General features: G+C 57.6%; 1 protein-coding gene across 4 annotated transcripts in view; it reads left to right on the top strand.

Moving 5' to 3' along the window:
• Positions 1-15,830, top strand: part of SGSM2 (small G protein signaling modulator 2) — a 48,337-nt gene that overhangs the window by 22,457 nt on the left and 10,050 nt on the right. The window contains exons 3-14 of one of the 4 annotated variants that reach the window (XM_037743154.1): positions 5,743-5,905; positions 6,206-6,367; positions 6,627-6,697; positions 6,798-6,943; positions 7,271-7,405; positions 8,228-8,352; positions 8,755-8,822; positions 9,050-9,210; positions 9,367-9,493; positions 11,043-11,177; positions 14,884-15,037; positions 15,757-15,821. In XM_037743154.1, coding sequence (XP_037599082.1) covers positions 5,743-5,905; positions 6,206-6,367; positions 6,627-6,697; positions 6,798-6,943; positions 7,271-7,405; positions 8,228-8,352; positions 8,755-8,822; positions 9,050-9,210; positions 9,367-9,493; positions 11,043-11,177; positions 14,884-15,037; positions 15,757-15,821 — 1,512 coding nt within the window. The remainder of the gene's footprint in view (positions 1-5,742; positions 5,906-6,205; positions 6,368-6,626; positions 6,698-6,797; positions 6,944-7,270; positions 7,406-8,227; positions 8,353-8,754; positions 8,823-9,049; positions 9,211-9,366; positions 9,494-11,042; positions 11,178-14,883; positions 15,038-15,756; positions 15,822-15,830) is intronic. The other 3 variants (XM_017541632.2, XM_037743155.1, XM_017541633.2) reach the window with 3 other exon arrangements.

Genomic DNA, 15,830 nt, shown 5'->3' with positions numbered 1-15,830 from the left:
TCACCGCAACCTCCGCCTCCTGGGTTCAGGCAATTCTCCTGCCTCAGCCTCCTGAGTAGCTGGGATTACAGGCACGCACCACCATGCCCAGCTAATTTTTTATAGTTTTAGTAGAGACGGGGTTTCACCATGTTGACCAGGACGGTCTCGATCTCTTGACCTCGTGATCCACCCGCCTCGGCCTCCCAAAGTGCTGGGATTACAGGCTTGAGCCACCGCGCCCGGCCTCTCTTCTCCATTTTGATTATTTGCCCAAACCTTTTCATGCCAACTAGTGTTGGTTTTTATTAATTAGTCCATGTTTTTTTCTTGTATGAAATGAGTCCAGTGATGCCAGGGCTGTCACCTTGTTGTGGTGCGCCCAGGGTGGCCGTAGGCGGTGCTGGGACCCACTGGATCAGGGGTCCTGAAGCCTTCCCAGGTGGGAGACTGGGGCCGGACAGCTCAGTCAGCAGGCAGGTGGGTTCAGCTCACCTGGTGCTTTAGCCTACCAGTGCTTCCTGCCACCGCCCTCCGCCCTGGGAGCTGGGGCGATAGCGGGAGCTGGGGCGATAGTGGGAGCTGCGGGAGCTGCGGAGGTGGTGGCGGGAGCGGGGGTGGTGGCGGGAGCCGGGGAGAGAGGAGTAAGGGGAGTGAGGCCCTGGAGTTGTGCCTGGTGCTCCAGGCCAGTGAGAAAGGGAGAATGGGCACAGGCCTTCATGTGGACCCTCCCTGGGGAAGGATCTGTAACAGTCCCACCTCAGTCTATCTGTGGATAACCCCCAGGGAAGGAGGACACTTGCTGCTGGCTTTGCAGGCAGCTCTGAGTGTGGTATTCACTCACTATACATGGGACAGCGTGTCCTTCTGCCTGCACCTGTTTCCATCAGTGAGAATGCCCGGGTCTCTGCTGACTCAGAAGTCTTAGAGCCAGGCTCTGGGGCTCATGCCTGTGATGCTAGCACTTCAGAAGGCTGAGGCAGGGGGATCACTTGAGCCCAGGCGTTGCAGGCCAGCCTAAGCAACATAGCCAGACCCCAGTCTCTACCAAAAAGAATGAAAAATTAGCCAAGCTTGGTGACACAAGCCTGTAGTCCCAGCTGCTTGAGAGGCTGAGTTGGGAGGATGGCTTGACCCCAGGAGGCCGAGACTTTGGTGAGCTGCGGTTGCACCACTGCACTCCAGCCCAGGCAACAGAGTGAGTCCAGCCTGAAAAAAAAGAGTTCTTAATCTTTTTGGGTCAGAAGCTGAGAAGCACAGACCCACTATCAAGGACAAAAAGCGCTCACCTAATCATTCTAGAGCACATCAACAATTTGCATTCAAGTTGCCCTCAATTTCAGGGGGTCTTTGGAGCCCCAGAAACCCATCCACAAAGCCCTCTAGGATAATGGCTCTCAGGTAGCGGTGTTGTGGTGATTATTTTGCCTAAACACCACACATGATAACATGTTGGCTGCATTGGGAGTGGGCAGGACAAGTGCAGGGTGAACAGCTGCTGGCCAGAGCCCATGGAGCCGAGTCAGTCTTGCCTGGGCCACTGGCCTAACCGGTCTTTGTTGCAAAGTGGATGCAGGAGAGGGATTTCTCCTTCCCCAGATGCTGCCTGGCGCCTTGGCTGGGTTTCACAGAAGGAGATTGGGACCGCGAGGCAAAAGGAGACTGAGCGTGATGTCTGGTTCTCTCAGTATTCACTACTTGAGGTGACTGCTCAGGAATGCCTCCTCTCCCCCAGGGAGGACCCCATGCGTGTGGTCAGAGGCTGGCTGGGAAGGTGGGCGAGGCCAGGCCTGGGAGTGCTGGGGCCGCCACTCCCCAGTCCCCTGGCCTGGCTGCCTTTTCGATTGGTGATTGGTCGAGTGGTCGATTGGTCATGGAGGGAAGGTGAGAAATCGAATGACTCATTATTCTTGCCATTAGTCACAGCCTTGAGGCAAGTGACCCCCTGCAGGACTTGTGCCACCTGCTGCTTCTCTCCCCACTCTGAATGGGAAGAGCAACCCCAGGAAATGATCACCACTTTCCCACAGGCACAGAGAGACTGAGACCCTGTGTATCCCAGGGCCACACAAGACCTCCAGGGACCAGGGGGACTGATCATGGAGAGGAGCATGTGGACACTTAGGCCAAAGATTTCCCCCTGTGAGCTGGGCGCGGTGGCTCAGGCTATAATCCCAGCACTTTGGGAGGCTGAGGTGGGGAGATCACCTGAGGACAGGAGTTCAAGACCAGCCTGGCCAACATGGTGAAACCCCGTATCTACTAAAAATATAAAATTAAGGCCAGGTGCAGTAGCTCACGCCTGTAATCCCAGCACTTTGGGAGGCCGAGGCAGATGGATCACAAGGTCAAGAGATCAAGACCATCCTTGCCAACATGGTAAAACCCCGTTTCTACTAAAAAAACAGAAAAATTAGCTGGGCATAGTGGCGCGTGCCTGTAGTCCCAGCTACTCGGGAGGCTGAGGCAGGAGAATTGCTTGAACCCAGGAGGTGGAGGTTGCAGTGAGCCAAGATTGTGCCACTGCACTCCAGCCTGGGGACTGAGGACAGAACAAGACCCTGTCTCAAAAAAAAAAAAAAAGAAAGAAAAAATTAGCCAGGCGTGGTGACAGGCACCTGTAATCCCTGCTACTCAGGAGGCTGAGGCAGGAGAATCACTTGAACCTGGGAGGTGGAGGTTGCAGTGAACTGAGATCATGCCACTGTACTCCAGACTAGGTGACAAAGCGAGACTCCATCTCAAAACAAAACAAGATTTTCCCCTGTGCCCCATACACTTGACAGGTGTGCGTACGCCCATACACACACGATAAGTGCGCATACATTTGTCTGCATGCACATGTGTACACAAATGCACAGATATACTGTGAAGGAAAGGTCATGTCTTGTAAGATAAAACCCTCCAACATCTGAGCAATGAAGAGCTCTGGCAGGAGGCCCTCAGGAGGAGAAGGGGTCCTGCCTGTTTCCCCAGCCCTGGGATGTTCTTGCTGAGCTGGTAACCCTCCAGATTGGCCCGGGGAAGCTCTCTCCCTTCTTGACTTCAGTCCAGGAGAGGACCAAACAAAACTCCTTCATAGATCGGCAGTGATTGCTGGGCAGTTACTGAATTATTTCCTAACTCTAGGTTTCATATTCTAACAGTACTAGTCAAAATAAACTTGACAGGAGCCAGGCCTGGTGGCTCAGGTGTGTAATTCCAGCACCTTGAGAGGCTGAGACACGCAGATTGCTTGAGTCCAGGAGTTCAGGACCAGGCTGGGCAACAGGGCAAAACCCTGTCTCTAGAAAAAAATATATTAAAAAAATTAGTTGGGCATGGTGGTGCACGCCTGTAGTCTCAGCTACTTGGGAGGCTGAGGTGGGAGAATCACTTGTGCCACAGAGGATGGGACTGTTATGAGCCGAGATTGTGCCACTGCACTGCAGCGTGGGTGTCAGAGTGGGTCCCTGTCTCAAAAAAAAAAAACAAAACAAAACTTGACGGACCTCAATTTCCCTGTTTCTTCCTTCCTTCCTTCCTTCCTTTTTCTTTCTTTCTTTCTTTCTTTTTCTTTCTTTTCTTTCTCTCTTTCTCTTTCTCTCTTTCTTTCTCTTTCTTTCTTTCTTCTTTTTTTTTGAGACAGAATCTTGCTCTGCCAGGCTGGAGTTTAGTGGTGCAATCTCAGCTCACTGCAGCCTCCGCCTCCCAGGTTCAAGTGATTCTCCTGCTTCAGTCTCCCGAGTAGCTGGGATTACAGGTGCCAGCCACCACGCCTGGCTAATTTTTGTATTTTTAGTAGAGATGGGGTTTCACCATGTTGGCCAAGATGGTCTTGATCTCTTGACCTCATGATCCACATGCCTTGGCCTCCCAAAGTGCTGGGATTACAAGTGTGAGCCACTGGACATGGCCACTTTCCCTGTTTCTAAGAGAGGAGTGTCTCCACCCACTTCTGGGGCAGCCTTGGATCCTCTCTCCAGGGCATCCTCTTCCTCCCCCTGTCAGGGATCCTGCAAAAACCCAGCTCTTGGAGGTTCGCTGTAGAATTGTATCTGAACAGACAGGGTGAGGAGGCAGGAACTGACCCAGACGCAGTACCTCCTGAGAGCCAGACCCCGTGTGAGAGAGTTCACATCCTCTGTCTCATGTAACTTCTCACAGTAGCCCTCAGAAGTCTTCCCATTTCGGCTGGGCTTGGTGGCTTACGCGTGTAATCCCAGCACTTTGGGAGGCCGAAGCGGGTGAATCACGTGCAGTCAGGAGTTCAAGACTGACCTGGCCAACATGGTAAAACCCTGTCTCTACAAAAATAAAAAAATTAGCTGGGCGTGGTGGTGTGCGGCTGTAACCCCAGCTACTTGGGAGGCTGAGGCAGGAGAATCACTTGAACCCAAGAGGCGGAGGTTGCAGTGAGCTGAGATAGCGCCACTGCACTCCAGCCTGGGTGATGGAGCAAGACTCAGTCTTCATCAAAAAAAAAAAAAGTTGCCGAGCGCGGTGGCTCAAGCCTGTCATCCCAGCACTTTGGGAGGCCGAGGCGGGTGGATCATGAGGTCAAGAGATCGAGACCATCCTGGCCAACATGGTGAAACCCCATCTCTACTAATAAAAAATACAAAACATTAGCTGGGCATGGTGGCGCGTGCCTGTAATCCCAGCTACTGAGGAGGTTGAGGCAGGAGAATTGCCTGAACCCAGGAGGCGGAGGTTGCGGTGAGCCGAGATCGCGCCATTGCACTCCAGCCTGGGTAACAAGAGTGAAACTCCGTCTCAAAAAAAAAAAAAAAAGTTTTCCCATTTCACAGACAATAAAACAGTCTCAGAGCAAGTGCCCCTGCCAAGCTCAGACCCTGTTCTGTCTGACTCCCTGTCTCCGGCACAGCTCATTGTTTTCAGTCCATGTGAAAAAAGCACTCCTTCTCCCACGGTGCCCCTGCGACAAGCAGACACGCCTGGAGGTGGCAAAAGGGGCTCAGGTCAAGGTTCAGAGCCCTGGGTCCTCGTCCTAGTGACTCTGCCACTCTGTGCCTATGATGGATTTCTTCTCCTTTTTGGGCCTTTCCCTCCTCACCTGTAAAACTGTTAGCTTGGCCTCAATAACGTAGCAGCCCCTCCTCCTCCCACACACTCACTCTCATATTTTGAGAGTCTGTATGGGCCAAGGCAACTCCCCACCATCTCCAAGCCCTTCTTCCCTGCAGGGTCTGTGGAACACTGGGTCCAGGCAGAGACTAAGTGTAACCCTAAAACATGACTGAACAGAGGGAAGCTTTCCTAGCATGGAAGAGAGAAATCTCTCGCTCTCAGCTGCTGGGCTCATCAGTCCAGCGGCCGCCAGCGGGTCCAATCTCTACAGTGACATCATCAATATTTTATTGATGATGCATCACCCGTACCCTCCAGAAAGGATCCCGAGTCCACAGCTCCCCACATCCCCATCATGTGGGTGCTGTGCTTGTTGCCAGGGCTGGAGCCACTCATGCCGCCCTGAGCGGGGAGCTTTGGGCCTCATGGCCCCAGGGGTGATGTCGCATATGGGACGCCTGTGCACACCAGGCGAGGGAGAAGGACAGCTCGGGATGTCCAAGCTTTTCGTCCTGGGCAGGAGCGGGGGGTGGGGGGGAATTTCAGAGGAAGCCAGGATATCTCCCTGGCCTGCCCTTAGTTCTAACATGGGTCAGGGCTTGCCCTTACCCCTTGCCTCACTGCAGGTATGGGGCGGAGGAGCTTTTCTCCCCATCCTTACCAGGCTCAGATGCTGTTTTCCTTTGTGGCCAGGTGCGGTGGAGGCTTGCCTCTTGCATCAGCTGAGACGCCGTGCCGCTGGCTTCCTGCGCAGTGACAAGATGGCAGCCCTGTTCACCAAGGTGGGGAAGACGTGCCCTGTGGCCGGGGAGATTTGCCATAAAGTGCAGGAGCTGCAGCAGCAGGAAGATGGCAGGTGAGCCCCAGCTGCCCCTTCCCTCCTTCTGGCTCTTCCCACGTGGCAAGTGCTGCTTCCCAGGACAGCCTGTCTGGAAGCTGGCTTCCTGGGCCTGTTCCTTGTAGGACCTCTGGATGGAGGATCAGCCTGAGGGTGGGGGTTGCCTCCATGTGGGCACAAGGCTCTATACCCTCCTTCAGCTCCCGCCAGTCAGTTCTCTGTGCTTCCGTCTTGGGGCACCAAGCTCCCCTCCCGATACCACCATTCTGGGGTTTACCCCTAGACCACTGCAGTCCTGGAGCCCTCCCACCTTTGCAGGAAACCCTCAGGGGTCAGCCAGGAGGCCCTGCAGAGACAGGGCTCAGCCAGTGGGAAGACCCTGGCCCTCAGCCCTCAGGCCCTGAAACACATATGGGTACGCACGGCGCTCATCGAGAAAGTTCTGGACAAGGTTGTGCAATACCTGGCGGAAAATTGCAGGTGACTTCCCCGCTCCCCAAACAGCTCCTTCCTTGACCATCTCTGACTGTCCTTCAGCCCTGCCTTTAGGATGCTTGCCCATCCCTGATGGCCTGCAGGCACTTCCCCATCTCCCCGCCCCTTCCATGCCCCACAATGGACTTACCGTTTCTCTGAGACTGAGATGAATCTGGTCTTTGTGGGGACGTCCCTACCTGGTGAGCCTGACTGCCCTGGGTTGAGTCCTGGAGACCTGGCAGTCACCCTGTCTATCTCCCGGCAGCAAGTACTACGAGAAGGAGGCATTGCTGGCAGACCCTGTGTTTGGCCCGATCCTGGCCTCTCTTCTAGGTGAGCCCGAAAGCACAGGGGCCTGTGCCAGGCCCATGGTGGGGGTTTGGGGCAAAAAGTGAGGGAGCACCGTCGGAGCTGGCTGTACCTGCCCCCACAGTGGGACCCTGTGCCTTGGAATACACGAAGCTCAAGACAGCTGATCACTACTGGACTGACCCCTCTGCTGATGAGCTGGTCCAGAGGCACCGCATCCGGGGTCCGCCCACTCGCCAGGACTCCCCTGCAAAGCGCCCAGCCCTAGGGGTAGGTGCCCCTTCCCACGCCTTGCACTCATCTGGGCTATGCCCATGGGCCTGTAGGGACAGGAAACCAGCCTCTCTACAGGACAGGCCTTGGAGATGCCCCAAGGTAGTGGCCTCCTCAAAAGAGCCTTCACCCCACAATAAAACAAGAGCAATGCCAGGAGCCCCTGCTGGTCCGTGGCTAGAGAGCAGAGGGGGTCAGGGAGCTAACTGGGAGCAGGAAGGACCCTGGGGTCAGCCGGAGAGGGTCGGCATGGAAGCCTGAGGGTTCTCGAGCCCCAAGGCCCATTTCCCAAGGCTGGAGGCTGAGCCCAGGCCTTCCACACAGATCCGGAAGCGGCACTCAAGTGGCAGTGCGCCAGAGGACAGGCTGGCTGCCTGCGCCCGCGAGTGTGTGGAGTCCCTGCACCAGAACTCCAGGACGCGCCTGCTCTACGGCAAGAACCACGTGCTGGTGCAGCCGGTAGGATGCTCAATCCCAGCACCTCCCTCAGGCTCCCTCTTCCGAAGGCCCCAGAACTAGAGCTCAGTCCCAGCACCCCTGCCCCAGCCTCCCTCTTCCGAAGGTTCCAGAACTAGAGCTCAATCCCAGCACCCCTGCCCCAGCCTCCCTCTTCCGAAGGTTCCAGAACTAGAGCTCAGTCCCAGCACCCCTGCCCCAGCCTCCCTCTTCCGAAGGTTCCAGAACTAGAGCTCAGTCCCAGCACCCCTGCCCCAGGTTTCCTCTTCCGAAGGTTCCAGAACTAGAGCTCAGTCCCAGCACCCCTGCCCCAGCCTTCCTCTTCCGAAGGTTCCAGAACTAGAGCTCAGTCCCAGCACCCCTGCCCCAGGCTACCTCTTCCGAAGGTTCGAGAACTAGACAACTGGAGCCTCTAGGCCATGGCTGCTTCTTTCCTGAGGAGCTGGACAAGAGAGAAATAGAATGGCCCCAGCCTCCCCACTCCCTGCCTCACGTGACTTATGCCTGGCCCTGAGGGGCACGGCCAGGAATGGCAGCCAGCAGACGAGGCGAATCCCCAGCTTGGGTATGGCTGGCCTGGAATGGACCTGGCATCCAGGAGGCTGGCAGGAGAGAGCCAGTGGCCCCAGGTTGAGCAAGGGAAGGACGTGCCCAGATCTGCATGGGTCCTGTTTCCCCGTGCTCCTGCCCAGCCCCTAGTCCAGGACCCCATGACTAGCCTAGCTGGGCCTCCCCTCCTCCCAGCAGGAGCTCATTTTTCACAGGCCATCCCTCAGAGCCTCTCAGCCCTTCATCACCTGTGTCCTCCGCTGTCTCCCGCTATAGAAGGAGGACATGGAGGCGGTCCCTGGCTACCTCTCCCTGCACCAGTCTGCAGACAGCCTGACTCTGAAGTGGACCCCCAACCAGCTCATGAACGGGACCCTGGGGGACTCCGAGCTGGAAAAGAGGTGGGGGCTTTGGGACCTGCTCCCAGGAGCGAGGGCAGGGAGTGGGCATCCCTCTCAGGCAGAGGGATGGAGAAAGACCCTTGCTCCAGGAGGCCAACCTCACTCTCTGTCTGGATGCCAAGATAGCAGGGAGCAGCTGCCTGTTGTGATTGCCAAGCTCTCTAGGACAGAGCCAAGCTTGGGCATGAAGAGGTGTGTCTGAGCCAAGCTCTCAGTGGCTGAGACCGACAGCTGTCCCTGTGCCAAGCGGGCTGCATGAATCTCAGGGACATGGCTGGCTGGGCCCACTTCTTCCTATCCTCAGGGCAGTTTTATGCAGTGGTAGGACCAGGAGATAAGGAAGGAAGGAAGGGAGGATGGCAGGTCTTTGGACATGGTGACACCAGTCTGGTTCCTTCCTAGCGTTTACTGGGACTATGCCCTGGTGGTGCCCTTCAGCCAGGTCGTGTGCATCCACTGCCATCAGCAAAGTAAGCCTGCCTTGTCCCCGACTCGGGCGGGAAGAGGGGCTGCCTTCTCCCAGCCGCTCTGTGCATGGGGCCATTAAAACTTCTTATCCTCCCATCCTGTTCATGGGGCTCCCAGGCCATGCTGTAGCCCAGCCATCTGCCTCCTACCCAGTTTGTGGGCGCTGGCCAGCAGGCTATGATGACCACCAGAGAGGGCCTCAGCCTCCCTCTCCTGCCTTCACCCCCAGAGAGTGGTGGCACGCTTGTGCTGGTGAGCCAGGATGGCATCCAGAGGCCGCCACTGCACTTCCCACAGGGAGGACACCTGCTGTCCTTTCTGTCCTGTCTGGAGAATGGGCTGCTGCCTCGGGGACAGCTAGAGCCCCCGCTGTGGACCCAGCAGGGGAAGGTAACTCAGTGGGAGGCTTTGGGGGAAGGACTGTGTGTGGGGTGCTCTGCCCGCCTCCCCTCCTTCGCCATGTGGATTTCTGAGGAACAGCCTGGCGTGGAACCCTGGCTGAGATTCTGCCCTACACAGGCTGACCCCCTCCCCTTCCCTCCACAGGGGAAGGTGTTTCCCAAGCTTCGTAAGCGAAGCAGCCTGCGCTCAGTGGATGTGGAGGAGATGGGCACTGGGCGGGCCACCGACTATGTGTTCCGGATCGTCTACCCTGGCCACAGGCACGAGCACAGTGAGTGTCCCAACTTCATCCTAGGGAGAGAGGAAGATGCTCAGGGAGGCGGGGGAGCGCAGCGTCACCCAGGAGGGCAGCAGGCAGGGTCCACTGACCAGGCCCAGCTAACCCAAGAGGCTCCCCGCTTATCTCTTCCCTGGACCTTTGACCCACAGACACTGCCTTTACAAAGGTGCGTCTCTTCTACCCAGCTGTCCTCCCCACTTCTCCACTCCAGGACTCTTGGCTCAGCAGGCCTAGGTATCACTACTTAGGTATCCTTTCAGACCCTGCCCAGGGCAAAACTCAGGGAGAAACTAGAAGTAGAAGATGGGGAACCTCAGTGCTCCTCACCTGCTCCCCGACCCCCATGAGACAGCCAGGGATGGGATCAGTGCTTCCTTTTGGATGGTGGAAACTGTCCACTGATCCCCTGAAGCCAGAGCCCTCCTGAAACCAGCTACTGATGAGCGTAGGCTGAAGCAGCAGGTCACGTCGCAGACAGACTGGAGGCTGCCTGGGGACTTTGGGGGCTGGCAGGTATAAAGGTGGCTTGGCCCTGGTGGGTCCTGCCCCGCCCTGGACACACACCCCTGGGCCCAGGGAGTCTGTCTATCTGCGTATCTACCAACACCAAAGTTCCCTTTCTGGTCAGAGTGCTGCTGCTACCTGTAGGTTTCTCTGGGCCAGACTTGCTTTTCTTACAGATGAACGTCAGGGAGTTTGCCAGCCCAGTGTTTATTGTCAGCCAGACCACCCGCTCCTCCCTGAATTTCCTAACTTGTGCCGAAAAGTTGTCAACAAATTGTCTCTGTATTAGGGACCACACTGCACACTCAGCCACCTCGCAGCCAGCTCCGCCAGGCTCCGAGGCTCATGGCAGGGATTCCCTCCCCCCAGACACACCTGGCAGGGGATGCATCTTTGAGGCTTAATCTCAGGCTGGTGTTCGGTTTAGCCTCTCCCATCTCTGCCTCCCCACTTCAGTCTTTGGTATTTTCTGATTCTGGTCACTTCAAGGACCACTTCCCTAAGGGCAAGCCAGGGCACCAAGAAGCAGAGGCCATCAAGCGACTCAGGCTCCTTGAGGACAGCCCTGAGAAAACCCTTTCCTTTTCCTGGGAGGGGAAAAGGTGGAATTTAGAGTCTGAAGCAAGGGATTTGGAGCAATCTTCAGATTTGGTCCAGCCTGACAGGAGCTAAAGAACGTCAGGACCCATTTGCCCGCTGTCATGCCCAGCCTTTGCTAGGGCCAACCACCTCCCAAGCTGCCAGCCTGTCCCAGACAGCCCCCATCTTTCACATCCCCATCCGTTCTCTCTCTTCCGTTCTTCTAGAGAGGTGCCTCCAAAGAGTGGGGCTCTGCAGCTGCCCCAGCCCCTCCCCTCCTTCCACATTCTCCCAAGAAAATCACCCAAAGAGCTGTCTGGTCCCCTCCCTTCCCCTCTTCTGCACCCTGCAGATTCAAGACGACCCGGCCTCCACTCCACTCACCTTCAGGAGGGAGTCCCTCCTGCCAGGGATGAGGGTCCTCATGCCTCTGCCTCTCGCTATTCTCTTTGAGCAGTCACTATTAACTACCACCACCTAGCGGCCAGCCGCGCGGCCTCGGTGGACGATGATGAGGAAGAGGAGGATAAACTGCACTCGATGCTCTCAATGATCTGCTCGCGGAACCTCACAGCTCCCAATCCGATGAAAGGTTTTTATCCCTCCCCCTCCCTGACCCACCTCGTCCCCCGCCCTCCCTCCCGGGCCCACCTGCCACCCACCGCAGGGGCTCGAACGGCAGTGTTGGCATTAGGGGACTTACACCTAGGGCACTTCCTTTCCAGCAGGTGGCAGATCAGGGAGGGCCGGGAGAAGAAGGGCTGGCCCAGGGCAGGTGGCTTCAGGCTTCGAGGAGGATGTGCTCATAGGAAGGTCTCATTAGCTCATTGCCCCCTGGGAATCCTGAATGGCACTTGGAGCCTTTTCCTGCTCTGGGGGTCAGACCAGCAAATGCAACAGAGGCCCCTTCCTTTCTCTCTGCTGATTGGGAAGACCAGCCTCTGGGCCTGGCACTTCTGACTCCTGACTTAACAGAATCAGGACGGAGGCATCGGGTCCTTCCTGGGGCAGGGGCAGGTCATGTGGACAGTGAGGGCTGCCATGGGACGAGCCCCAGGGCTCAGTTTCCCCAGGAGGCCTGCGGCCCCCAGCAGGCATGAAATCTAGAAGTAGCTGCAGCACGATGTCCGGGAAGGAGCCGGGCTCACGGCCTGGTGACATGAATTGTCGCCCAGCTCTGCCCCGTTCCCTGTATGGTTTCCAGCAAGTTTCTTGCTCTGCCAGAGCTCCGCCTCCTCGCCTGGGCCAGGGATATAAGACAGATGTGTTCCCGCCCCCATGAGCCTCAGGGTCCACGAATGGAGAGTCCCCGTTGTTGGAGGTGACAGTGCAGTGCCCTCGGACCCCCGGGGTTCCTCTGCCCACCACCCATCTTTCCTAGCACAGAGCTGGCTTGGTAGGGAGGGAGCCCCACTCTTCAGCAAGCAGTCAGCTGGGTAACCTGTGAGGGCTGGGCTAGGTGCTCAAGGAAGGGTTGGCTAGGGAGAGGCTGAGGCCAGTTCTCCCAGAGATGGGGGAGCTTTCCCATTCCCACCCACTCCTATGCCACAAAATCAGTTGCTTCTCCCTTTCCCCCACCTGCAGAGGATGTCCTCAGAATATGCCACACTCCCTGATGCTTCCACAGAGTTCTGCCAGGAAGCCCAGCACTAATGAGTCTCCGGGCAGGCAGGGCGACCCGGTCTGTGCTTAGAACACACCCAGCACACCCTCCGCACAAGCCTGCCGGCTGCCTGCCCTCACACCCGCTCCCTCCCCATCCTTCCAGTATGAGCCTGTAGGCCAGGCCAGGCCTGGGCGGGGGCATCCCACTTCTGTGTTTATTGCCCTTGCCAGTCGGTTCCTTGCAAAGCCGGACCTGGGGGTGTTGCTTATTTCCAGTTAGCTGACCGAGCAGAGTGGGGAGGCTGAGGTCTAAGGAGATCCAAGGAGCCACTTCTTATCCCATGAACTGGCAGTCAGGCTCGAGGCTGGAGGGGCCTACCAGAACCCTTGGCAGACTTGGTGATAGAAAGCCTGTCCCTGACTAGTCTTGGGACTGAGGCCTCTGGGATCAGAGAAACTTCCAGGCTCACTTCCAACAGTCCAGAAGCCTCCAGGCTTATCCGTGCATCCCCTCAAGGAACTCGGGCTAGGCCAACCAGTGTGCAGCTTCTGGGCCCCTAATACTCGGGAAAGGAGAGGCGAAGAGCAGAATCAGCAGGTGTGGGGAGCAGGCCCACCTCCACTCAGTCCATAATGACAACACTGTTGAGTCCGTTCTGCCAGCTGGGGCTTTCCAGGCCTGCAACATGCTTGACTTGTGCATGTGAATCAGTGGCGGGGTGTCCAGACTTCCTCTCCCTCTTCCTCTCCCCTTCCTCTTCCTGCTGCCTCTCCACAGAGCAGAGATGCTATTCACTCTAATTCTGCTCCAGGCCAGGCACCTTTCACTCGGAATCTTAGGGGCTGTGGGGTTCGCCCACCCTGATTTCTTGCTTTACACTTTCCTCATGCTCAGAGGAGAGAGTCAGAGTCAACGCTGACCCAGCAGAGCCCCCGTCCAGCCTGCACCCTCTCCCAGTCGCTCAGTAGCTCCAGCTGCTGCGCTGGGCTTTCACAGTGTTCAAACGCTGGCGGCTTCAGCTCCTTCCTGGAGAATTAAGGTGAAGAGCATTGACCCAGGACTTGCCTTGGCTGGGCCTGCCTTCTGGGCATGAGCTGCTTTCCTTTTTGCCCACCCACCCTCACCCCTGTTGCCCTCCCTGCCTGCCCGCCTGTTGCCTGCTGCCTGCCTGGCTGGGCCTCTTCCTACCCTGGCTCCTCCCAGGACTGCCCTCCTGTCTCCTGCCTGCTGAGGGCTGAGCTGGGCTCCCGCCTCACCCCACCTGCACTCACCCCTTCCCTCCTTCCAGAGTCTCAGGCATGGCTTGCAACTCCCTCACTCCCAGAGCCGCAGCCCCTCCTCACTAAATGTGTTCCCTTAATTTGCCTCTTGGCGGAGCTGAAGGGCCAGATACCTGCAAAGATCCCAGCCGCAGGTCTGGGAAGAGAGCCGCAGCCCAGACAGGGCACCCGCTGAGGGGACTGGAAGGGGCTCAGGCCAGCCCTCCCCACCAAGGCACACCCAGAGCTGGAGTCTGGCTGCCACCAAAGCCAGGCCCACACCTGCTCCAGGCCACGGGGGGAGCTAGCCGAGAAAACCGCTGCTGGCAGGACTCTGCTCAGCACACACGGCTCTCCCTCCCCGTCCATCCAACTCTTCTCCACTCTCTCCCTCCCTCCTGGCATCAGCTTCGAGTCCTTCCATTTCCTCTCTCACTTTGCCCATCTCTGTGGCTCACTGGGCCTGCCAGCTTCCCCTTCAGCAATGCCCTGCCCCACTTGGGCCCTGGAAGCTCTCAAGGGTCTTGGGTTCTGATTCAGGCCGCCAGGGCTGGCTGAGCAGGCGTCTGCTGGCAGTGTAGCTGTGTCCAAGGAGTCATCTTCTGAGGCTGTACCAAGGCCCCTTCTTCTTTGACTGGGACATTGGACGGTGGCCTCTGTGCCCAGCCCCACCCCATCCCCCAGTGGCCTAGCAGCCCCAAAATCGTGCGTGTCCTCCCAGCTCTCACTGTGTTTTCGGGAGGCCACCATACTAAGCGCTCTCAGGCTAGGCAAGGGCGGAGCAGAACTCAGAGAGGGCCCGTGTGAGCTGGCAGCCATCTGCCTGGGGTGCCTGGCCTGAACACGGGGCACTGTTCATCCGTAGCCACTGGCCACCAGATGTAGACTCCCTCAGAAGAGCCAGGCCTACAGAGTAGGCTGCTCCGAGATTCCTTGGGGGCTTTGGACAGTGGGGACTCCCCTGGAGGGGAGGGTTCAGAGTTTGAAGCATTCTAAACACCTCCTTGGGCATCTCAGAGTTTGCCAAGAGGACCAGGCTGAATCCTTGAAGGCTGAGCTAGCTGGTGGCATTTTAGGGAGCTCAGGTCTTTCTCGTTCCTTCTCTTTCTTTCCCTTCCCTCTAGAAAAGCAAGTGTTTGCTGGTCGCAAGATATAGGTAGCCACGGTCATCCAAGACTCAGTCCAAGTGTCTCAGCACACACAGAAAGACGCCTCGCCACCCTCCCCAGGCTTGCTGGAGGCTAGGCAGCGTCAGGCGCCCTCTCCCTGCCATTTCCATCTCTGGGCTCTGGACCAGGCAGGCCCCACCTCTGTGATTTTCCACCAGTGGGTGACTTCATGCTGCAGCTCTGGGCACAGAGGTGGGCATGCTGCAGGGGGCTTGGGAGAGAAGGCCTCTCGGGCCCTGACCTTGGCACCCCTCCTGCCCTCAGATGCCGGCGACATGATCGAGATGCAGGGCTTTGGGCCCAGCCCGCCAGCCTGGCACCTGGCGGCCCTGTGCAGTCAGGGCTCCCCCTGCCTCTCCTGCTTCTCCAGCAGCTCCCCGTACGCCACCCCCAGCCGCTGCAGCTGCGTCCCTGACCGGTGAGTGGGGGGGCTTGGCCCCAGCTTCCTGTCAGCACACCCAGCCACCTGTGTGTTCATCTGTCCTAGGGCCGTGTCACTTGCACGACAGGATGGCCTCTAGAGTTGGGCAGAGCTGGGTTCAGATTTCACTTTTGCGAGTGACTGAATTACTGTGAGCCTCTATGGTTCTGAGCCTCGGTTTCCTCATCTGAAAAATGGGGATGACACCCCTTGCTGCCTAAGGTGGCACAGAAGGAGGTAGAGCCCATGTGTACACCCAGCATTGAGACTGGCATGGCATCGCTGCTCAGTACTCGTGAGCTCCCCTTCCCAGTGTGCACATAGACATGAGAACACTCAGCAGCCGTCTGCCTGTGCCAGGGCAGCGAGGGAGTGGCTTTCACGGGAGGTGTTCTCTTTTACCCGTTACTTCGTCTTTTATGTATTAATCCTGAGGACCCTCTGGTGCTTCTCACCATTTTTCACATGAGGAAACGAAGATTCACACAGGTGAAGTTTGTTGACCAAGATCCCTGGGTGGGTGGTGCCAGGTGGGGGCCCCACCGCTGCTCTCCCCTGGGTGGCAGAGAGGGACCCCGCTGAGGCTGCTGTGCTGCGGCTTCTCCTCCCGGCACCTTCCCCCGTGGCTTACCTACCCCCTAGGCCAGACGTTCTCCCTTCTCTTCTCCCACCAGAGGGCCGTGGCCTCTCCCCGCTGAGCCCAGTTGTTCCCACAGGTTGCCCCTTAGGCTGCTGTGTGAAAGCATGAAGCGGCAGATCGTGTCCCGGGCCTTCTACGGCTGTGAGTGTG

Source organism: Cebus imitator, unplaced genomic scaffold (genome assembly GCF_001604975.1).
Source record: "Cebus imitator isolate Cc_AM_T3 unplaced genomic scaffold, Cebus_imitator-1.0 Scaffold136, whole genome shotgun sequence".
Taxonomy (NCBI): Eukaryota; Metazoa; Chordata; class Mammalia; order Primates; family Cebidae; genus Cebus; species Cebus imitator.
This window is presented reverse-complemented; position numbering and strand designations above follow the sequence as displayed.